Consider the following 23994-nt stretch of genomic DNA (forward strand, 5'->3'; position numbering starts at 1 on the left):
TGGTATGACCTTGAAATTCCGTGGTTCTTGGGACACCACTCCTTTGAACATTTTTCCTGGCACACCACTGCCTCCTGGAAGTCTGAGCATGTCTTGAACCATGGTAGAATTTATATACAGTAGTGGGCAATGGCCCAGGCATTGTGTTGGAAATATTCCAGAATACTTCCCCGTGCCTACCACCTCCAACCACAAAGCCTGAAGTTTCACCATCAATGTGCATTTGGTACGTACTGTGGTGATGTCTTCAGCAGGCAAGATAGTGAAAACTGCCATTTTACGTGGTGTATTTATACTGTGCCAAGACCCTTCTACCTAGTGCCCATAAATTCTCCTTCAGTCCCTGAAACAATCCTTGGAGCTAATTACTGCCCCATTTTCCAGAAGAAAAACCAGGACACAGGAAATTAAGAAATGTGTCCTGAGTGCAGCTGGCAGGTCACAGTGTGGGGACTGATGCAAATCTGGCTGGCTTTCATTGTAATTTTTACACTGTAGACATCTCTTAAGTCACATTTAAATTGCTAATGACTTGGGTTTTGTGCCCCAACCCTCCCTATACCAGTGCTGGAGATCAAAAGAAGGCCTCAAGCATGCCAGGCAAGCCCTCACCCTGAGCAGTGTCCCCACTCCTGCTGTGCCTTTACTACCAGGGTCACAAAGGTTCCAGGGTCACCAAGAGGCCCCAGGTTCTTAGCACTGAGTGATAGAAGTTCTCAGTCCCCAAGACAAAGCCTTCCTTCCTTCCTTCCTCTCTTCCTTCCTTCCTCTCTTCCTTCCTTCCTGTCTTTCTTCCTTCCTCCCTGTCTTCCTTCCTTCCTCCCTATCTTCCTTCCTTCCTTCTTTCCTTCCTTCCTTTCCTCCCTCCCTCCGTTCCTCCCTTCCCTTCCCTTCAATCCCTCCCTCCGTTCCTCCCTCCTTCCTTCCTCACTTTCCTCCCTCCCTCCCTTCCCTTCCCTTCCTTCTTCTCTCCCTCCTTTCCTTTCCTCCATCCCTCCCTCTTTTCATCCCTCCTTCCCTCTCTCCTTTCTCCCTTCCTTCCTTCCTTCTTTCCTTCCTTCCTTCCTTCCTTTTTCCTTTTTTTTCCTCCTTTATTGTCTGTCTACGACCAACCGCTCAGAACAGCATCGCACACGCCATTCTCTGATGTAGCCCAGGCAGGGGAACTAACCACCTACCCTACTTCTCTCCCAGGTCCAGCGCAATCAACGTTGTGAAGATTTTACGAGTGCTGCGGGTCCTCAGGCCCCTGAGGGCCATCAACAGGGCCAAGGGGCTAAAGGTAAAGTAAGAGGGTCTGGGGGACAGCATCAATGCGGTAAACATTCTCTCTCCCTCTGACTGGTGGAAGCCGAGGTGACGGACAGGCTACAGGTGGAAGAGTGTCACCTGTGATAGAGTCACTCTCTTAAGCTAAGTGTTTCAAAGGGTTCACACACACACATACACACATACGATGAGTCAGTCTCTGTGTACCTGATTCTTGGCAAGGTAGTCACTGAGGCTGGCACCCCAGAAGCGCTAATTTGCATCAAGATAGCATAAACAGAGAATTATACTGACTTAAAATGGACAGAGAGGGGCCAGAACACTAGGAAGTTGTTGGCCGTCCCTTGCCAGGATCTAGCATTCATGTAGTATCAATGGTTCTCCTAGCTGGTTCCTAGGAGGCATCTACAGGGCAGTTACAGGGCTGGCTCCAGGGAGTAGCCTCCAGAGCAATTGAATTTCCCCTATTTATTCCTTACCTGGGTTAGCAGACAGATGTCACAAGGCATACACAATACTTGTCCACTTAGGCAACATTCATATAGGTAGAACTAAGACAAGGGAGAAACCATCATATTGTCTGGTCTTTCAAACCCTTGTCAAGGCAAACAAATAAACAAACAAACAAAACCCACCAATTTTCTCTTCAAGAGGATAAGAGGTAGTTTATTTTGGAGCCAAATATAAGTAATCCTAATACCATGTTTCTGTTGTTAGTTCCTCCTTCCTTTTTTTAAATTGGCTTACAGTGTAACAGGTTTTCTCCTTGTGGAATTCTCATCCTTCACTCTAATCATCTCCCCTCTTTTCTCTTGTCCCCTTCATACCTGCCCTGATGTAGGAGGTCCTTCTGTCCATGTGTTGCTTTCATTGGTTAATAAAGAAACTGCTTTGGGCCTGTTAATTGGGCAGAACTTAGGTAGGCAGTAGCAGGGACTAAATGGCATGCTGGGAGAAAGGAGGCAGAATCAGAGACGCCATGGATCCTCCACCTGAGACGGATGACAGTTAGAATCTTGCCAGTAAGTCACTGCCACGTGGCGATACACAGATTAATAGAAATGGGTTAGATTAAGATGTAAGAATTAACCAATAAGAAACTAGAGCTAATGAGCCAAGCAGTGGTTTAATTAATACAATTTCAGTGTGGTTATTTCTGGGCTAAGCTAGCTGGGTGGCCGGGACGGACAAGCAGGCCCTCCTCCAATACTGCCCCCTTCCCTGCGGTACCGCTCCACCCTCAGGATTCCCTCTTCCACTTTCATACATCATGTGTTCTACTATCCCCCTTGAAGCCTCTTTTTCCATCTCATTGTCCCCTTTCTTGTTTCCTGGAGATTGCCCTCATTAGCTCCCAGCTAAATACTCGCACTTAATTAGAAGCCAGGGTCTGGATGAGAGAACTTGTAGGTATTGTCTGTCTGGGCCTAGATCACCTTACATAATATACTTCTCCTGTTCCATTCATTTTCCTACAAATTTCATTAACTTTTCTTTATGTTGAAAAAAAATTCTACTGTTTATACGGACCACGTTTTCATTATTCACTCGTCTGCAAAGACCATATTTTCATGTGGTTCCAGTTGTTTTCTTTTGAAAAGTTTATGTGTGTGTGTATGCATACACAATGTGTCACAATCTTATCTCTCCCCCTTCCTCTCCTGTCCCCACCCACTTCCCCCTACCATCTCTTGTCTTCCTCCCAACTTCTTGTCTTCTTAAACAACCACAAATTCAGTCCAATTGGTGTTGTTCATATGTCCATTGGGGGAGGGTTCTCAACTGGGGCACTGGCAATCTGCCAATAGCCTCTGTGTCCTGTCCCTCAGAGTGCCATTAGCTCCTCAGCTAGGGTCAGGTATCAGGAGCCCCTCTGCCTCCATGCTGGAATTCTTAACTCTTTTGATAAAACTGGTGTCATTTCATAAGACTTCTTCATAAAGCCTAAGTTTTGGTTAGCCCATTCACTACCTCTGAGTTTTCCAACCTCCTTGCTCCCATCTCCATGTAAACCTTTAGCTCTCAGGATCCACAACCTCCTCCTTTTATATGTGTTCTACTCTCCCATTTTATTATAATGTTTGCTTTTGTTTCAAGGTCATAGTTCCCATGTGTCTTCTTCATGCACACTTTGTTTTGCTTAACCCTTTCCCAACCCCTTATTCCTTCAGCCCCATCACTACAGGACCTGCTTAAACTTTTCCATCTTCTCTACCTTGTTTCTGTAATCTGTCCCCTCTTCATAAGTGTATTCCATATCCACTATTAATTCCCAGATACACAAAACACATTATTTGAATCTGACAACCATCATAAGAGAGAAAACGTACAATTTTTGTCCTTCTGAGTTGGGGTTACCTCATTTAATAGAATACTTTCCAGATCCATCCATTTTTCTACAAATGTTGTAATTTCATTGTCTTTACAGTTTATGTCTCTCTTTAACAAAGGTGCTAGTCGGGTTTCCTTTGCTGTGTTGAACACCATGACCAAAGGCAACCTGAGGAAGAAAGAGTTTATTTCAGCTTACAATCATTGCCCATCGTGAAGAGAAGCCAGGGTCGGAACTCAAGGCAGGAACTGAAGCAGAAACCATGGAGGAGTGATGCCTACTGACTTGCTCTTCATGACTTGCTCAACATGCTTTCTACCCATTTAGGGTTGGCACCACCCCCAATGGACTAGGCCCTTCCACATCAAGGAAGTCATTAATCAAGAAAATGTCCCATAGACTTGCCTGCAGAAATCTGATGGAAGCATTTTCTCAATTGAGGTTCCTCTTCCCAGATAACTCTAGCTTCTGTCAGGTTGACAAACCACCCAGGAAAATTGTCCCCTTGTTAGTTTGACACACAAACACATTGCTGCTAAACCATGAAGCTTCCTTTCTCGTTTATTCCCAAGATGTCATGCTAATATTGATACCGTAATATAAACATGATATAACTTTTTAAGTCCCATGGTCTTTAAATTTTTCAGCACTTAAAAGTTCAGTCTCTTTAAAAAATCCAGTTTTTTATATGTTTTCTTATAAAAGTTTTTCATGTTTTCTTATAAAAGTTTCACCTTTTAACTGTGGGCTCCTATTACGTTCAAACTAAGTTAATACTTTCTTGTTCCAAGAGGAAAGAACCAGGGTGCAGTCACAATCAAATAAAGGCAAAACCAAAAGTAAGCAGTGTGAAATGTTCAGTAGTTGACCTCTGGGCCCCACTCATGGTCTTCTGAGCTCCAGCATGCCTGGGCAGCTTCCGTCCTCCAGCTCATCTCAGAGGCTTAGACTGGTCCTTGGCAGTCACCCACCCCGTGGTACTGCTATCTCCAGTGTTCTGGGGTCTCCATGGCAACTAAAGCTACACCTTCACCAACAGCCTCCCCAGACCTCTCTTCAAGGGGCTCCAGCCCTTCTATCCAGTGCCAGGCCTCAGCTACTCTCTATGACCCCATCTTGCCTTCAAACCAGTAACACCTCTGGCTGTCAACCTGAGATGTAGCCTTGGCCGTCTTTGGAGCACAGCTTCTGTGTGCTGATCCTGAAAAAATACTCCCAAAAGGCTCACTTCTGTGATCCCAGTCTCTTCTTGATCAGCGCTCATTTCTCTGTTCCCAATAACCAGCATCGACTGTCCCATCAAAACAGAGGTTTCTCCTTAATGGTGCTGACCTCCTGTTAATCACAGGATTCTTCAGTCCCAGCTGACCAGAGCCCCAGATTCTTGATTCAAAGTATCATGCAAGCATCCCTTGTGGTTGTTACATCCCTTTGAAACATCACAGGCGAGGCCTCTCCATCATCTGCATCTCTTTCAGCATCCCTGTCATCCAAGCTCCTTTAACATCCCAGTAAAGCTATGAGCACTAAATGGTTTTTCCAGTACAAAGTTTCAAAGTCCTGCAGTCCTCACAAAAACAACATGGTTAGGTTGTCACCGCAATAACCCATGAACCTGTTTTGTTTTGTTTTTTTAAAAAAAATGTCCTACTTAGTTTTCTGTTGCTATGATATGACTATATATATGAAATTTATTCAAGTGGATTATGGGCTGTGGTCCAAGTCATCCAACAATAGCTGTCTTTACAGTGTAAAGGCCAAGCATTCTGTAGTTGTTCAGTCATGATGACCGAAGTGTCTCAGCAATCCCTGTCTCATGCTGGAGCCCCAGGGAAATCCTAGAGGGCTGTTGTTCTTCATTTTCCACTGGAATTCCAAAGAAGTAGGTTCTGTCACGAACAAAGGAATGCCTCAGCAACAGGATAGAGGTGCTTGCCGATGGAAGAGGGTACAAGCAGCAAACAGTGCAAGTTTCCTTTTCCTCGTCCTTTTATGTAGGCTACCACCAGAAAGTGTGGCCCAGACTTAGGGACATCTTCCCACCTTAAATGATCTAATCAAGAAAATCCTTCATAGGCATGTCCAGATTATTTGAGTTTTCATTGACTCAAGGTATACTCTAGTTGACAACCAAGATTAGCTATCATGATGACCAAAAACAAGTTTTTTGTTGTTGTTTGTTTGCTTTTGTTGTTGTTATTTTTAGTTTAGGGTTGTAGTCCATCATAAAGGGACGTCAGGGTAGGATCAAGGAGGCAGGAACAGAAGCAGAGGCCATGGAGGAGTGCTGCTTAATGGCTTGCTCTTTATGACTTACTCAGTCAGCTTTCTTATACGCCTCAGGACTGTCCGCATGAGGCGCTGCACCCAATGGACTGGGCCTTCCCACACGAATCATTAGTCCCACATTATAAGCAATCTGATGGAAACATTTTCTCAGTTGAGGTTTCCCTTTCCAGATAAGTCTAACTTGGGTCAAATTGAACAAAAAAGATGGTTCATTGGTTAATTTAATGGAATACCCAATAATTATGTTATAAAGGGATAATAAATGTTTTCAAAGAGGGTAAGTAGATTTTAGATTTCAGAGAGCCAACAAGAATGTTATAGGCTAAGGAAGCCAAGGCTTTAGTTTTGAACAGCTGGTGTAATATGGTTGCTCACTCATCAAGCTAGAAGACTGAAGATCACAGGCAGGGGGATAGAATTTTGTACAATAGATCAAAGTTTCAAAATAGTTTTAAATATTGTCTACTAAAATAAGTTTTGCAATTGTTAAGTGATTTAACAGGCATGTCCCCAAGAAGGAATAATTTTTTTCAAGTAATTCTTCTTAATAGCATTTCTCCTACTATGAAGGCAGTGGCCATCCAGCTAAAGAAGGCTTTACCCCATTGGTAAACACACAGTCTTAGTATTTTAACATTTGTATGAAATCTAATCACTAAGTTTCAGATAGTTTATTTGATCAAAGCATAAAGTAGAATACCCTGGTTCTCTGGGCCTTTTCTTTTTCCATTCTATTCAAGCATCAGTTTTATCTCAAGGTATTAAATTTTGACCTTCAGAGGTTTTAATAACCTTTCTTTATAGCCAATTTAGTCATGCCAGTGTCATCTCTTTTTTAATTTTTAGGCTTTACAACCTTTTATTAAAAGTATTTTAATAATATTTTATTAATTCTTTGAGAATCTCATGCAATATATTTTGATACTACTCATCCCTGCTACCCTTATTTCTCTTAGATCCACCCCCAACTACCTGCTCACCCAACTTCATGTCCTTTTGTTTTTTATTCCATTGAGTCTAATGTGTGCTACTCAAATACTCTTGGATGTGATTCCATCCCCTGGATCATGGTTGATTTACAGGAGTCATACCCTTAAGGAAAATGAACTGTCCTTCTCCCAACAACTACCAGTCACCAATAGTTCCTCAGCTAGAGGGAGGGCCTTGTGCCAATCTCTCCTCCATGCTGGAGTTTTTCTGGCTTGAACTTTCGCAGGTCTTGGACATGTGGTCACAACTGTTGGGAGTTAATATGTGCAACTGCCCTGTGTGTTCATAAGACTCCTTGCGTCTTCCACTGTCTCTCACTCTTACAATCTTTCTAGGTTCATCACTCTTCTAGGTTCATCCCTGAGCCTTGGAAGAAAGTGTAATAGGAACAGGAATGATTAAATGGAGTAGGGGCATTGGCAGGGTTGAGGAGAGATTACGGAGGAATGGAGAACTAACACTTAAGGCCCTTTTAAAAAGTCATATGGAAACCTACTACTATAGAAGATTCTAAATATATAATATACACATACGGAAACGGTTTAAGTGGAGTTACCCTATAACGGGCAGGAACAATGCTCCTACTAGACACCACAGGGTCGCAAATGAAGAATTTAGTACCAGGAATGGGTTACTGCTTTTGAACTTGTTGACAAGTAGGGTCCATAAACCCCCAAACATTATAGGCTATTGCCATTATTCTTAGTTACCCTCCAGAACTTGACAGTAAGACCCTACTGTTGACAGTACCACATACTTGAGTCATGGAACACGGGGAAATCAGGCTGATCTGGAAGCTTTATCGCTACTGGCTAGCTTTCCTGGTGCTGGAAAGTGCTGTGCGTGCTGCCAGAGGAGAGAAGCAATCATCCATCTTTCCAAGCTGTGAACCCTATGCGGTAAAATGATGACTGTCCTGGCAGGATTAGTCTGCTGGTGCAAATAGTGACGTGAATGTCCTTGGAATAATCAGCCAACCAAAAGCAAAGCGATCCTTCACCTTTTTCCTCTGCAGAGATAGCAACACTGCTAGGCTCTCCATGTCTTTGGGTGTAATCTAACTAATTATTAGGTAAATCCTTTTGGAAAACAGCAACAGATCCCCAACTTTCACCAACCCTTGGCCAAGAATGCTATCAGGTGACTCCAAAGCCTATGACAGAGATTTTTCCCACTTTGCTCTAACCCACCTATTTGGTATTTCCACCAATGTACTTGAGTGTGCCCCAGTTTATATGAAAATTTAAAGGGAAACACAGGAAGTTGAAACACAGCAAAATATGAACTGTTCTGGAGACATTTTCAACAAACTTACATTATTTGTATTAAGATATAAGCCTTTTTTTTTGAGACAGGATTTCTCTGTGTAGCCTTGGCTGTCCTGGAACTCACTCTGTAGACCAGGATGGCCTCAAACTCAAGAGATTCACCTGCCTCTGCCTCCTGAGCGCTGGGGTTAAAGACATGTGCCATTGCTGTCCAGGAAGACTTAATCCTTCTTATAACAAGCATTTAGAAATTGTCTCTGCTGAAAGGACAATGGCTTGTCATTTAGGTCTACATGGCAACCAGAAGACAGCATTAAAATGAGGCATTGTGTCTCTATCCTTTTTATCACCTTTACTTTTGGGTCAATTTGTTTACCTTTATAGTAAAGGTTTTAACTATTTACTCAATGTTTTATTTAAACTATTTTTTTCCTTTTTTATATTTTCCCCTTTTTTAAACCAGAAGGCACAATAAGTTATTATTCTAAATGCAAAAGAAAAATTACGTTTATGTTGTAAAGAAACATGTTAGGTTATCTGTAAATCTAAAGATGTCATTGTCTACCTTTAAGTAGGTCAATCAGTTCTTTAAGTGACAGTTTTGTTTTTCATAGTTTTAGTATTGTCTCTTGGCCAGATAAGGACCTTGAAAATGTGGTTTTCAAGTGTTTGTAGCAGTTAAAAATAATCTTTAAAGTGTTTATATTTATGTGCATACATATGAATCTTAAAACAAAGCATATACCAAGAACAGCACTTGCTAACTTCTTGAAAGATATATAAATGAAACAGTCACCGATTTTGTTGTTCAGTTTTTCTTGGGACACAAAATGACACATAAAAACCAATTGCATAAAAATAATTACCATGAACAGACACAACATAATCAGATATGCTTTTTAGTAGGAACTAGGTAGGAAATTTATATCTCAAAAATACAGAGCTTCACTTAAACATAGAGAAGGGCCCAATGAAGGCAAACAGCAGTTATGTCTATATTAGGTGGATGGGGTAAGCCAGTCAGTGTTTGTCGGAGATGTTCAAACGAGAGGGGATAATTTTGTTTATTGAATTTTTTCCGTATGACGTTCCCAAGCCAGTGTGTAAGAGAGTTCCTTTGGGCAGTGAGCCTGAGCATTGAGAAAGAACTCTGCTTTGTATCAGAGAGGAAGAAAGATAGGCGAGTGAAAGGCCTCAGGAGGAAGCCAGAGCAGGGCTGAGACTGCAGGCATGGCTGGGTTGCAAATAGAGAGAAGTCATAATGGGCCATTAAATGGCCAGAAGTTATGGTCCAGGAGTGGATATAACAGCCTCAGGGGGGAGTCAGAAAATCGGAATTTTACTACCAGCTATTAGAGAAGGGAAAATCTGAGGAAATCTTGAGGAAACTGAAAGTCTGGCTTCCTGTAGGTCTCTCGGGTCAGAAATTCTGGCCAGGAAAGAAAACCACAGGCACAGATGTCAACATTTTAGTCACATGTTCTGTGTCCTTGTACTCTGAAGAAGAGTTGACAACCCAAAGGAGATCAGTTGGGCGTTCCCCATGGTAACCCCTATGGTGTCTTAGCTTCTTTTCCTATTAATGTGATAAAAACAAATACTCTAACTAAAGTAGATCAGGGGAAATGATTTACTTCAGTTCAAGTTCAAGGGTACAGTACGTAATGGCACAAAATCATGCAGCAGGAGCCCGAAGCTACTGGTCATATGACAGTAGGAAATCAGAGAGTGAAGAATGTTTGTGTTCAGCTAGCCTTCTCCTTTCTTCTAACCAGGACCCAAGGCCAGGCAATGGCGCTGCCCAAATTTTTATATAGGGTTTTCCCACCTCAATTAATCTAATCGGCATAACCTCTCACAGGCAGCCCAGAAGCTAAATAATCCCTCATAAATTGCCTGGAGGATGTCTCCTAGGTGATTCCAGATTCTGTCAAGTGATAATTAACATTAACCATCACATACAGGGAAGAGAAAAAGAGTCATGTGAAGTAAAAAGCCAGCGTAAGACAAATGAAGGGAGTACCTTCCCCAACACCCCAAGGACAGCGGTCGACCTTGGCTGATAAAAGGAGAACGTAGGGGGTGTCCCTACCCCATCGGCGTCTTTCCTGAAGACACTCTCTGTCTCTAACAAGCTGAAGGAGTGGTGAACCTTGTACTAGGGCACACCAAGTGAGAGATGAAAAGGAGTGAAGTCATTTCTCTCCCACCAGCAGAGTCAGAGTCTGCTCCTAAATCCCCTTTGAACTTGCAATATTCCTGAAAGAGGATCACCAGCAGCTGGGAGGTTCGTTGACGTCTGGTAGTATTCAACGTATGGAAAAGGAGTAGCAAGGGGAGATTAGAAAGGGGGAGTCCCATGAGATTCCCAGAAAGAGGCAGCAACTCTTCCCACTTCCAGGCTATAGCGGACCGTCCTTTTCCTTACGGCCTTAGTGATTCACCGAAGAATAACTTCAGTTAGGGTCCATCAGCTGCAAGTGTGAAATAAGGCCTTCCACAAGGAGACAAAAGGATTGATGCCCGCCATCCGGAGTCACCTACCCTGTAGGCCTTTGGATATCCCTGAAGATTAGACCCAGCCTGAGATCTTCAGTTCCCGGTGGATTTGGCCAATTACTATAGGCTCCAGAGTGAAAAAGGAACAAGAAAATAAAAGAAGGGTCTCCTATTTAGGCCACCACAGTGTTAGGAGGAAATCACGGTCAAGATTAGAGTGCCAAGATTTCCACCAAGACAGGAAAACAAAGAATTGTATTTATTCTTTGTAGACAGAGAAAGGCCAGAACACTAAGGAAGGTGTTGTCCCTCTTGGTCAGGGGCTAGGATTTATGTGGGTTCCTAGAAGGCATCTACAGGGCAGTTATAGGACTGGCTCTAGAGTAATTACAAGACTTACTCTACAGGAGTAACCTTCAGGGTAATCAGATTGATTCAAAAGTAGGGTAAAGGCAAGGGAGAAGCTGTTTTTTGAGTTAACGTTGTTTGGTATTTTCACCACTCAGGAGTTTGGAAGGGCTTATATCCCTGTCATCTCCCAGAGTCCAAGGAGACCTTGGCATTCTGAGTTCCATCAGCATGACTCTGGAAAGGTTGTCTAGCCTGCTTTCCACCACTCAGTGGAGCATAGGATCTGCCTGCGCTGCCTGCGTGGAGGGGTCCAGGGACTGGCTCAAGCCTGCTTAGAATGAAACCTTATCCCGTTCCCATTCTTCTTCCCATTGCAGCATGTGGTCCAGTGTGTGTTTGTGGCCATCCGGACCATTGGGAACATTGTAATTGTCACCACTCTGCTGCAGTTCATGTTCGCCTGCATTGGGGTCCAGCTCTTCAAGGTAAAGTCCCGCCTCCTTCCCCTCTCATCAGCATTCCAGGGAAGGGAGCCAACAGATGCCAGAGGGGACAGCAGTCTGGGTCAGGTGTACAGAACAGTGTGACCTGAGGCTACAGCCTATCACACTGTGGCAGTGTGACCTCAGGCGACACATACATGAGGCACCGTGACCTCTGACCACAACCTACTTGAACTTTTTAGACCAAGAGAGTAGAGGGAAGCGATCTCTGACTCTCCCAGCTATAGGCCTCTGTGTTCTCTAAAGGCCTCTACCCTTCACCTACCCACCCAGCCCAAGGCCAGAGGCCTGGCTGGTCTCTTTTCTGCTTCCATCTCTTTAGTTCTGCTAGCCTCTCACCTGAAACACTCTCCCTGCCCCTCACCACCCACGATATAAATTTCCACTGACTTCCTCCCATGAACTCCCTCCAATCCCAGATCTCCTTCTTTCTTCCTCTCAAGGCCTTCCTCGAGAGCAGAGTCTTCAAAGGTTGGTGTTTCATGCTTTTGAATCTGAGTGCACTCTGGGCTCCAGATGTGAACCACGTCCGCTGCATCTGGACTCTGTTCACCTTTCACCCGTTATCCCTAAAGTTCATTGATCGTCTTCTTCCGGACCCATCCCTTGAGAAGCCTGTCTAATCACTACATTCTTCTCTTCTAGGGGAAGCTCTATACCTGCTCGGATAGCTCCAAACAGACGGAGGCAGAATGCAAGTAAGTTTAAGCTAAGAGGCCGCAGAGCCAGGGCTGGTTAACTCAGGGGAGGCTGGTGGCTTGGTTAGAGAGGAGTGAAGGCTGTCCTCTTACCATCTCATTATCTGACCTCACTTTTGTGATATGTGACTTTATTCCTCAAAGTTCAAGCCACTGAGTCTTCTGATGGCTGGGATAATGTGGTTGCATCCCACCCAGCATGCCAGGAATCACTGACGGTAGAGATATGGGACATTCTGTGATTACCTTTCTCTTCCTCTCTCAGGGGTAACTACATCACATACAAAGATGGCGAGGTTGACCACCCGATTATCCAGCCTCGTAGCTGGGAGAACAGCAAGTTTGACTTTGACAATGTTCTGGCGGCCATGATGGCCCTCTTTACCGTCTCCACCTTTGAGGGGTGGCCAGAGTGAGTATGAATACCAAGGCTCACATCCCTAACATTAGCGTCTAGACACTGACTGTCCAAGTATTATTCAAAGTCTTATACTTTCTCTGAATTCTTCCCAGAGGTCATACTTGTGTCGTCCCCAGGCAGTGAGATTGCTTCTAGAATTCTCATAGAACATAATCACTACAGAAACATAGACTTTTAGCTGGACATAGTGGTGCACACATTTAATCCCAGCACCTGGGAGCCAGAGACAGAACTCTGAGACCGAATCTCTGAGTTTGAGGCTAGCCTAGACTATGTAGTGAGTTCCAGGCCAGCCAGAATTACATAGTGAGACTCGGTCTCAACTCTTATAAAACAAATTATAGGAGATGGGGATGCAGAGGATTTCACTGAGGGCCTTGTGCGTGTTATACAAGTGCTGTGCCACTCGATGCATCTGTAGCATCTTAGAAATCCCAACCAAAATTGGATACCTTTTAACTCCTTTCCCCAAGCTCAGTGGCTCAGTGTGAATCACAGGATTGGGAGTCCCTGCCATTATCTTTATGGCATTTCAGAGTCAAATACAGAGAGAATTTCTCTGTGTAAACCTTTGATCACCAGAGTTCCAGTTTACCACTCACTATGTGTAGCTGGCATGGGTAAAGGCAACCAGGAGGTCTCTGTCTGGCTAGACTGTGTACTGGTCTCCTTGGGGAAAGCCTTGTCTACATTGACACTGTCAAGTAAGAAAGAGACAACAGCCAGGGTCCCAGTCCCTCTACAGATGTGATAAATTCCCTACATGACCAGCTTATTGGCTCACACAACATGGCTGGTAGCAGGCTGGTCCATCTAGTGCCCTTTGTGTCTTGATTTAAACACCTATGTCCCCATCCAACAGTGCATGGATGGGATTTGCCATTGTTATATGGCAATATATAAGTGATACTTGGAGAATAGCCATATATTATAGAAATAATCCTGGCCCCACAGCCCAGACTGCAATGTATGGCAGACGTGTGTGTGTGTGTGTGTGTGTGTGTGTGTGTGTGTGTGTGTGTGTGTGTGTGTGTAATCTGAACTACTGTAGATGATGTGAATAATCTAAGGTCATGCTAGTTTTATTTTATCTAAATGAATATTTTTTCCTCAGGTTTACTTTTTGTGTGGCCTCACCTCCTTTAGCCCATGCCAGTTTGCAAAGCTGTTTCAATATTTACCAATACTTCTGTATTTGAAATTGGTGTCAGTGATGAATGTTACAGTTCAACAGCTCTTGACAGTTTCAAAACACTGTGTATATATTATATCAGCTGCTCTGTCAGATAGGAAAGTAGGGAATTACCATTTCCACTTGACAGTTGTGGACTCAGTGCCAAAGAGATTCATTGCTTTGCCTAGATGGGACTTGAGCCCCAGACCCTCTGGCCCCAGCCTGGAGCTGTTTCCTTTGATTGCAGGGATCCCTGGGAGCAGTGGTGCCATCATCTCATGGAGGTGACACTGCTTCTTCAGTTCACTCTGTGAGCCTGTCTCCTCCTGTAGGCTGCTGTACCGTTCCATCGACTCCCACACAGAAGACAAGGGCCCCATCTACAACTACCGTGTGGAGATCTCCATCTTCTTCATCATCTACATCATCATCATTGCCTTCTTCATGATGAACATCTTCGTGGGTTTCGTCATTGTCACCTTCCAGGAGCAGGGGGAGCAAGAGTACAAGAACTGTGAGCTGGACAAGAACCAGGTAGCTTTCTGGGAAAGAAGGGAGGAAAGTGGGGACCCCAGAAGGAAGGGCAGATGTTGGCTGCCCAAGAGCCATCAGAAGAGAGCCTAGGGGACTTAGAGAGATGTGTGTGGATGCCAAGGTTCTCTGTCCTGTCATGCACTAGAACAGGGTTTTTGTTTCAAATCCCTGTGGCAGAAATGTGGATCCAGTCTTTCTCAGACCTGCTAGACGTGAAATGCTCCCAAATCCCAGGCCTGAAAAATGTAATCAATCAGTGAATATTTGCTAAACCTCCCCTTAGCAACACTTTGTTTCAGGCAATATGGGAAAAAGAAATTTATGTCATATCCAAAAATTAAGAAGTTGCTCTATGCCCAAGTATGTTGGCATCATTGTCTGTAGTATGACGCCACTTGTTAGTTCCTGGCTGCTCAGCCCCGAAATAGCCACACGGAAACTGTATTAATTAAATCACTGTTGGCCCATTAGCTCTAACTTCTTATTGGCTAACTCTTACATCTTAATTTAACCCATTTCGACTAATCTATGTATTGCCACAAGGTTGTGGCTTACCGGCAAGATTCTGACCAGAATCTGTCTCTGATAGGGCTACATGACTTCTCTTCACTGCGCCTTCCTTCTCCCAGCATTCAGTTTAGTTTTCCCTGCCTATCTCTGTTCTACCCTATCAGGCCAAGCCAGTTTCTTTATTCATTAGCCAGTAAAATCAACACATTGACAGAAGGACCTCCCACACTAATTGTCAAAGGAGAAGGTAGAACAATGTTGTAAAGAGAGAGCTTGGGATGGCCAAGAGAGCAGTTTTAGGAAACCACTTAGATGGCTTTTCAAGCAAAACAAAGGTCTGAGCAGGGTCGAGAGAGGAGTCTTAGGGGTGTAGCATGGTGACACTAAGGTCTAGAATGTGTTCTCTCAGGTCCCCTGGGTGCTGTTAGGATTGGACATTGGTGTGAAACCTCAGCTCCCTTTGCCCTCCCAGTGAAAACATGATCTGAATAAAAGCCAGCTCATTAGGATACAGCCCAGTATGCCCAGCTCTGTGCATGACAGGGAAGCTAGACCCTTTGTGGACTTTGATATCTGCTATTTAGCTTTAGATTCAATATTTGGGCTACTGTGTAGACTTAGCATTGAAAGACAAGGAGGGAAGCATAGATAAGGTGAGTAGAGAACCTGACCTAACAGGAGGTCAGATCAGCAAGACTTGGAGATTAAGCATGGAGGTCAAGGGTCAAGCAGGCTACAGTGGCTGGTTTTCTGCCTCCTGATTTAGAGATTTGGGTGCTGTGCATAGAGATTGCCTGACATTTTCTGTATTCCCAAGACTCTAGTTAGAACAAGAGTTTCTCTCTTGACAGTTCTGTGTCTTCTGATCGTGTAGATACTCAACAATAAGGAAGAAGGATTTAGGATAAAAAAAAACAAATTAAGCAAGAAATACCCCATGGAGAATTTGTGGTGTGGGACAAAATCAATGAGAGCTATGAGCCAATCAGTATTTATCAGGCGCCAAGGACTTGCTGAGCAATGTACCAGTCATTACCGGTTGGAGAAAAGGAGCTGAGCTCATTGCTTGCAATCTGGAGAAGAGTTGCTGGAAGGGCCTGGTTTTCTGCCCCCTTGTCCTTGACAAGGGATGCCAGAAAAATCAAAAGCGTGCTTCCCATTACATGCCACATGTGTGAGCAGAGCCCGAGAACACCTTCCAGGTTGTGATTTCACAAGCGTCCTGCCTTTTATTGCCACATGCCCGCTGTCACCCCCACTCTTCCTCCACGTGCCTTCACTTCTTCTTTCCTTCCAGAGACAATGTGTGGAATATGCCCTCAAGGCCCGACCCTTGCGAAGGTACATCCCCAAGAACCAGCACCAGTATAAAGTGTGGTACGTGGTCAACTCTACCTACTTCGAGTATCTGATGTTCGTCCTTATCCTGCTCAACACCATCTGCCTGGCCATGCAGGTGAGTCTGTGGGTGGGGGACTAGCCTAGGGAAAATGCTGGGGAAGGATGTAGTAGAAGGAGCGGCAAGGCCAGGTCAAGTGGTCAGTGCCTGCAGCTGGGAGAGTCAGGGAGTCAGAAGAGGGAGAGAAAGACAGTAGCCCTTCTCAGGGATGGGGCTCCTCTGTGAACTTATGGAAGAATCCCTGGGGCCCTAGATTAATAACAGGGAATGGAGGAGGTAGAGAACCATGGGAGTAAGTTTGGAGTCATCATCATAAGGCATGGGTGTGGAGATGGATTCAAATCCCACCTACAAGGAAGTCAGTTTGTGCCAGGACTCTCAAGTGCCAGAAACATCCAGAAGTCATCATGCCCAGTGATCAGGAACTCAGATCTCTGCTACCCAGCTATCAGACAGTAGAAAAGGCAAGAGCTTGCCATGTCTCCAGGGTCTGCCTGCCTGCCCAAGACATGGTGGGAAACCTTCTGAGGATGGTTCAAGGAAGATCTCTGCAGACATGGGGTCATCTGAGAAAGCGGGGCAAAGGTGATAAAAGAGCCGGAGGACTTCAGCCTCATGTTCATGGTCTTCCCCTTCCTTCCTCTTAGCATTATGGCCAGAGCTGCCTCTTCAAAATTGCCATGAATATCCTCAACATGCTTTTCACTGGCCTCTTCACAGTGGAGATGATCCTGAAGCTCATTGCCTTCAAACCCAAGGTAGGCCTCTGAGAAAAAGCTGTTTGATGGGACGGGGTGGGTATGTGTCCACAGGGCAAGGGATGTGATGGGAGAATGGCCCAGTGAAGGGTTATCCCTTCTCCGAAGAGTCCTCTAAAAGCTACATTGGCCAAGAGGTGAACCAGGCCAACTCCTTGAAACATAACCTTACCTCGTAGTCTGGTCCATGACTGGGAAATAGACTTCTCCATGAGCAGAGCTGTGGTCTTTCATGAGCTCAGCCACACCCCTTCCCCTCCCATATCCCACCACCTGGCAAACCAAACTTCTCCTGGCCCAGCCCCGCAGATCTTTGAAAGTCCCTGATATACTCCGCTCCCATTTCATGTGTCATACAGAGCAGGTGACCGTGAGAAGTGCAGGCTGGGCCTGTGTTTGCTCAGGGCCCAGTCCTCCATGCCATGGACCATGGTCAGAGACACTGTCGTTGCTCCCTTTGTCCTCAGCACAGGACAAGCAGTGGCCTGCAGATTTTCCTGTGTCACTCCTCGCAAACAGCACCTCATCGAAGAGAGGGGGAGGGCTAGCTAACACTGTCTGAGTGAGGCAGAGCTGGCGGAGCTGACCACCTGTCACTCTTCCTCACCAGCCCTGCCCACCGTCCCAGGTGACACCAGAGCAGGCTAGTGGAAGTAGTGCCTACAGTCCGTGACCTGCATAGAAGGCCAGAATCTCTACTGTGCACCCGCCTTTGACTGACAGCCTCTTCAGGGGGCAGCTGTAGCCACAGCTCAGTAGCTCCTGTGGCTGCCCTAATGTGGCCTGGAGAGTGGCGAAAAGGACGTGCCTGGAGGTGCACACTTGGAGATTTGAAACATTAACCGATTTCCCAAGCTTCCTCTCCCTCTCCTTCACCAGCTTTACCAGATGCAACATAGAACAGCAGGGAGCCAAAAGACAAGTCTCCGGCTAGATCATGTTATAGCTTATGTTTTTGACAACATACCCAGAATCAGCTACACAATTATTAAGGAAGGAGCTGGTGTGTTCTGTCACGTGGAGTGTCACAAGGGTGCCTCCTTGGCAAGGGCTCTGCTGAATACCTTTCAGAAGAGCAGAGACATTTGGGTCACATAAACATAGTACATGCAAGGTTCAGAAACACTGGTCCTTCCTTTCAGCCACAGGACACCGAGGGATCTTAAATACTTTACAAAGACTCCTAATGAGCCTCACCTGGTACAACCATAACCACAGTGTTTCCCTGCCTCCAAGAAGGAAATTCATTCTCTGTCATAGTTCTTTCTAAGTTCGGACCCATTAAGGGATAATGGGTGTTCTGACCTGGAAAAGACCACCAGTTGTTGTGGCTACCTTCTCTGGGACCCACAAACATTGCCACCCACATGTTGCCCTAGTCCAGGTTCCATGCCTGAGAATACAGAAGCATCACTCACACATCCTGAGTCAGGCGAGGAGAGCAGGATTACTGGGCTTCACCCTCAGTTTTCAGCCTCTCCGGAAGCTGTCATCACTTTTACTCAGGTCCTGAAACACATGGCTTAAATCTTAGTCTTTGAGCATCCCACAGTGCACTCAGATATGGTCCTGGTGTCTGAGGGGCTCTCCAGAGCCCACTGTGGACTTTCTGTACCATGTCTCTCTAGCACCAAGCCACCTGCCCTGGGAAGCCCATGAGATTGATATCTTCAGGGAGGTTGGCCTGAGACACATATTTGGTATATCCCACTGATGAGAAACAAACTGGTTCATAACATAACCAACTGGGATAGCCTAACCCATAAAGGGTTTCCTCTTTTCTCCAATGCCTGGAGAAAGACATGAGAAGACAGGGTAAAACATGAGAAACTTTTCCTGGGCGCAAAAGAGAGGCATCTCACATAGCAAGAGTCAGTCTTTGGCTTCAGAGGATGGCAAGGGGATCTCTTCTATTAATTCCTCAAAAGGGACCCCGGACAATAGAGAAGAAGACTATTAGTGCGTGTGACAAAGACAGCTGACTAGTTAATTGAGAAGAAGATGGAGAGCCCAGTCCCTCTGCACCCTCATTAGCTGTATTCTTTTCTGACAGACTAGGAAATGCGCCCTTGAGCTTTCAGGCATAATACCAAGCAGAAACTCTCATAACACTGGTAGAAATGTCTACCTGGAGTTTGCCCAAGAACAATGGAGTAGCTTCTAACAGACCTGGACTACTTCTGGACTTCCATTTTCACCAATTGCTCATGTATGAAATGAGTTCCCTGGGAAAGGATGGTTGGCAAGAATGAAGAAGGTGGATCTTTAGTCATCCTGTCATAATTATATTTTTTTATAATTTTTATAATTATAAAATACCTGCAGCGACTAACATAGTTTCGAGGGTTTGAGTGAAATATGTGTCTATCAGCACATGCCAGGGAGGCTGGTAGGCAGTGGCACATCGTAGCAGGGTTGTGTATAGGAGCAATTCAGTCACATCTGTAACCAGGAATCAGGGCAAGAGTTCAGGCTAGAATCTCACAGTCCTCAAAGAGCAGGCCGTCAGTTACTTCCTCCCCTCCTCCCTCCCTCCCTCCCTCCCTCCATCCCTTCCTCCCTTCCTTCTTTCCTTTCCACTAGGCTTCATTGTCTGAAAGTTTCCCCTTTCCTAGAACCACTCTTGGGGACCAAGCTTTTAACTCATGGTCCTTTGATGGCCACCTAACATCCAAACCACAGCAGTAGCCATTACCCGTAGTCATGGCTACATCATCTGGAGGGGTCCCTGATTTTGTTTTCCTTGTCGTATCCTCTTCATATCTGACTGATTGATGGGTTAATCTATTGGTTTGGTCCTGTTTCTTTCTTCCATTGTCTCTCCTGTGATTGATGCTTGTGATCTTTCCATCCATCTCTTTTCCTCACTTCTCAATGTAAAATAAGTTTACTCAAGAAAATCTCCACTCTGAATCCAACTTCCCAACTCCCTAAATACATACTTTGTTCATCCAAAAACTTCGCAGAAATATGAGATGTTAATATAAACAAGTTTAAAGACCTCTGTCTCAAACAGCCTGGAGAAAGCAAAGGTAATGCACAGAAAAGGATGGGTGAATGCCAAAGGAGTTCTGTCCTTAGCTGTAGGGAAAACAGGCTAAAGAAACAGGGATGATACAGATACAGTATACAGATGCAAGTTGATGGAAAGGTTTGGTTGGATGTTCAAAGGGTAACTAAATGGCTGTTTAATTACATGAGAGATTATATTTCTACCATGACCTGAAATGTGTCAATAATTACAGAAAAAAAATAAGAAAACTTTTATGATAGATGCTGAAAAATGTTCAGTCTCTAAAAATAAATAAAACAAAAAGAAAACTAAAATTTATACCAAGGAATAAAGAAAAACTAATAATTGAAGAGATGAACTCCCGGGCTGGGAAACACTCCATTACTAAAGCTTTATTTCCTCTCAACTTGATTTACAGATTCAGCACAATCCCAAATAAAACTCATAAGGAACCCTACCCCAGCCAGAAAAGCAGAAGGGAGGGAGACACACAGCAGATTCGGGGAGTTGTTAGGATAAACCTTGAAGTTCAAGGTTTGAGCTCATGTTGGCAGCTTTACCCAGACTGTAGAGGGCAGCACAGGGCCCAGTGAAGTCTGGTGTCACCACAACATTCCACTCTTAGCGAGAGGGCTGAGTGCCGGGGATAATGTCATCACCTAAATCCCTAGGCTTTGCTGGTGACAACGGTTCATCAAGAACAACAAAATGAAGACATGATGAGCCCCGGGTTGCACACTCCTCCCAGCTCAGTAGGTCTAGGGCATCAGGGGTCACCCTAATGGAAGGCTTTTAACCTCTCTGCTTCAGAAGGTTCTCAGTAAGACTGAAACTCATCTCGAGGCAGGCCTGTGGGGGCTGTTGTCTTTTGGGGAGCCCCTGGGCACCGAGTAGGGGGCTTTGGGACTAGTGTGTTGGTTACGTAGTAAGGAATCGCCTGATGTGGGTTCAGAGGATGCGTTGTCTGCCAGAGCCCGCTGGACCAGCAGTAGAGAGTGGTGTCAGCATCATGCTGATATCATCTGATGCTGAATCAGCTGTGAGGATGCAGACAAGGAATGAAAGATGGCTCAAAGTTTCCTGGCCTGTCCCCCGGGGAACAGGCTGGTGCTACAATTCATTGAAGTTAAGGAGAGCAGGGAGAAGCCAGCCCAAAGGGGATCCGCAGATGTATTGGGTTTTAAAAGCTTTTAAAATCTGGAACAGGCAGTCTGGGCAAGAGATCTATCTTAGGAATCAGTACTACATATGGCTCTCCCAAGTAGAAGTTCCAAGAGAGCTGTCCTGGAGCCTCCTCATCCCAGAATATGGATGCTGAGCTAACAGGTGGGGCACTAGGAAGAGGTGGAGGGGGTCTGGAGGCTAAGAGCTGCCATGGCCAGAACAAACATCAGGAAAAACCACTGTTTCTTAGGCTAAAGGGCTGTGTGAGCGAAACCAGACACAGAGAAGGAAAGGAGGGTGAACAAGAGCCTGGAGGCTGCCCTGCTTATCCAGGGGAGCAGGAAGGGACCTTAGATGTCCTAGTCCCCCTCTGTGGGTGGTACAGAGGACTGTATTTCCTGAAACTCACATTGATCTAGAAATTTCAATGTAAACAACTTCAGGAGTAAGTTAAAATATTTTATCTTAAAGCTTGTATGGAAAGTTAGTCATCATTTTTAGGCTAATGGTCTTGAATCCTTTCTAGACCTACAAGCCCCTATTTCATGATAAATATTCTGTAATATGTTTTTAGTTCTCAGACATTCACACATATACATAACATGTCTAAAATACAGAATCTCTTAGCCATAATGTAATTGGAAAAGGTTGTGTATGGTAAAAGATTCATTTCCCACAAAAGTTGAAGACAACAGAAGAAGGTGTGGAACCTTAGAATAAAAACTGAAGCTGCCACAAGCCATTATCCCCAGCACTCAGCCCTCTTGCTAAGAGTGGAATGTTGTGGCGACACCAGCCTTCACCGGGCCCTGTGCTGTTCTCTATATAGTACCTACACACGTCTCTCAGAAGTCCTGTGGCTGTGTTACTCTTAAGTCTCAGCTGTCCCACACGGCAGGATATTTGGTGTCCCTGTTCCCACCCACTGAATCCAAACCGCTGGCTTGGCTTCCAGGACCTACTCTGTAGCTCTACCCAGTTCCACAGTGCCCCCTGGAGGACAAGTGAGACAAAGCACAGGGTAGGACTTCATAGAGCCTCTTAACTGTGAGTTGAACTCTGTGCACCTTAGCTACTAAGAATCAGTGTCTTTCGCTCTCAGGGGAACCCGTGGTCCCACAGACTTGGCACACATGGTCACTTAAAGGCATAGAAATAGAAAAGTGGAGGGAGGAGGGCACTGGGTATGGCATGCCACCACCCCTTCCCCTCCTTCTGGCCTCGTTAGGAGAGCCCAGGGACCTGTGGGTGTACAGCCAGCCCCTGCTTGCTTTTTAACAGCTGATTGGTAAGAAGGCATTCCCCTGATTATTGTTTATTTATGGTGTGCCCACGGACACCTGATGTTCACAGTGCCCAGCAGACAGGCACAAATGGGCTCCTCTGGAGGGGCCTACTCACTACAGCTCTTGTACCCAGAGATTTGTATATTGTTGCAACATTGTGACAGGTTTCTCTCCTGCATGGTGCTTTTACCGTGAATGATAAAAAATAATTATATGACTTACATAAAGCTTTCGTGTGGGAAGGAAAGTGTTAGCTATTACATTTAATTATTTAATGTGGAAAAGCATTCACACTGTGTAAGAGCCCAGTGGGAAAGTACACTGTGGTTCCCTGTCTCTGGGCCTGCCAGTGGAAAAGAAACTGAACCCACGAGGAGGGGGATTCCCAAGCCTCGAAGGCGCTGAGGCATGAACTCAGCCCACACAAAACAGTGACCCTGACTGGGTGGCCACAAGACTACCAGATCCTCTTGGGCCGGAAGGGCCTTCTGTGATGCAGGAGCCACCAAGAAGTGAGGCAAGAATGCCACCAAGAATAGCATCAAGCACTTCTGAGAGTCAGACCTTGTAGATACTTCCCCTGCGTGCCATTGCCCAAACTTCCCGGACCAGCAGAGACGTGTGCAGTTATTCTTGCCATGCCCTGCGTGAGGAAGCTGAGGCACAAAGAGGTCAGCCCGCTTGCTCAGAGCTCTCGAGACTCATCTCTGAGAGTGAGAGTGGTCCACTATTTCACTGGTGTCTCGTTACAAAGGCGGTGCACGTGGTCGGATCAAATGACCTCCCTTGAATCATACCTGCAAAATCCAGCAGGCATGGGGCCTGGGACCGAGGGCTGATAGGTGGAGTGGGGAGAGAGGAAGGGCAGTGAGCAGGAAGGAGCATATCTTGGCTGGACTCTGAAAGCCTCCCCACAGCCTGTGCCATTACACTCTTTAGAGAGCTGCAGCAGGACCAAGCTTGCCCACTCAGCAAGGGCAGCCTGCTAGCCCTCACAACACCCACTCCCACTGCTACTGGGTCCTCTTTTCCGTGAACTTCAGGGCAGTATGTGCTTGAACCTGAAACTGTTTGCCATGCCTGCCTCCAGGGATACAACCTCTGGCAGGCACCCTAATCTGAGGGGAGTCTTTGGCATAAATATGCTCACTCTAAAGGGAACAGGGAGAAGCAGCCATGGGATCCTTCAGTCGACCCAGCACAACTAAGGCAAAGAAAAAAAGCTCCTGAGACCCCAAAAGGAGCCCATAGTCCCCAGTTCTGTCTGCTTCAGGGGACAGACCACCAATTTGGGGGGATAGATCAGGGTCTATGGATGCCAAACCTTGCATGTCTCAATGCTCCTAGTAGCCCTCATTGCATGTTGAATGCCTTCAGTTTGTTCCAGTGGAACTCCAGAGCAGAAGGTGTCTATGGAAAGCACACATTCCCAGGTCTATATTCCTCTAACCATCCTGGGAATACCACTTCCCTGTCCCAGTGAGGGCATCTTAGGGCAAGGACCCAACCCTGGCCTGCTCTTGCCCATTGTCCTAC

The 23994-nt window shown here is 45.5% G+C and overlaps 1 protein-coding gene across 34 annotated transcripts in view; it reads left to right on the plus strand.

The window, feature by feature from the left end:
• Cacna1c (calcium voltage-gated channel subunit alpha1 C) overlaps positions 1-23994 on the plus strand; it is a 656696-nt gene that overhangs the window by 576466 nt on the left and 56236 nt on the right. For all 34 annotated transcript variants that reach the window (XM_087904356.1, XM_087904337.1, XM_087904340.1 and 31 more), the window contains 7 exons: positions 1195-1282; positions 11376-11483; positions 12147-12199; positions 12465-12611; positions 14127-14328; positions 16136-16294; positions 16885-16995. In XM_087904356.1, coding sequence (XP_087760482.1) covers positions 1195-1282; positions 11376-11483; positions 12147-12199; positions 12465-12611; positions 14127-14328; positions 16136-16294; positions 16885-16995 — 868 coding nt within the window. The remainder of the gene's footprint in view (positions 1-1194; positions 1283-11375; positions 11484-12146; positions 12200-12464; positions 12612-14126; positions 14329-16135; positions 16295-16884; positions 16996-23994) is intronic.

The sequence above is a fragment of the Myodes glareolus genome, chromosome 3, assembly GCF_982192425.1.
Source record: "Myodes glareolus chromosome 3, mMyoGla1.1, whole genome shotgun sequence".
NCBI lineage: Eukaryota > Metazoa > Chordata > Mammalia > Rodentia > Cricetidae > Myodes > Myodes glareolus.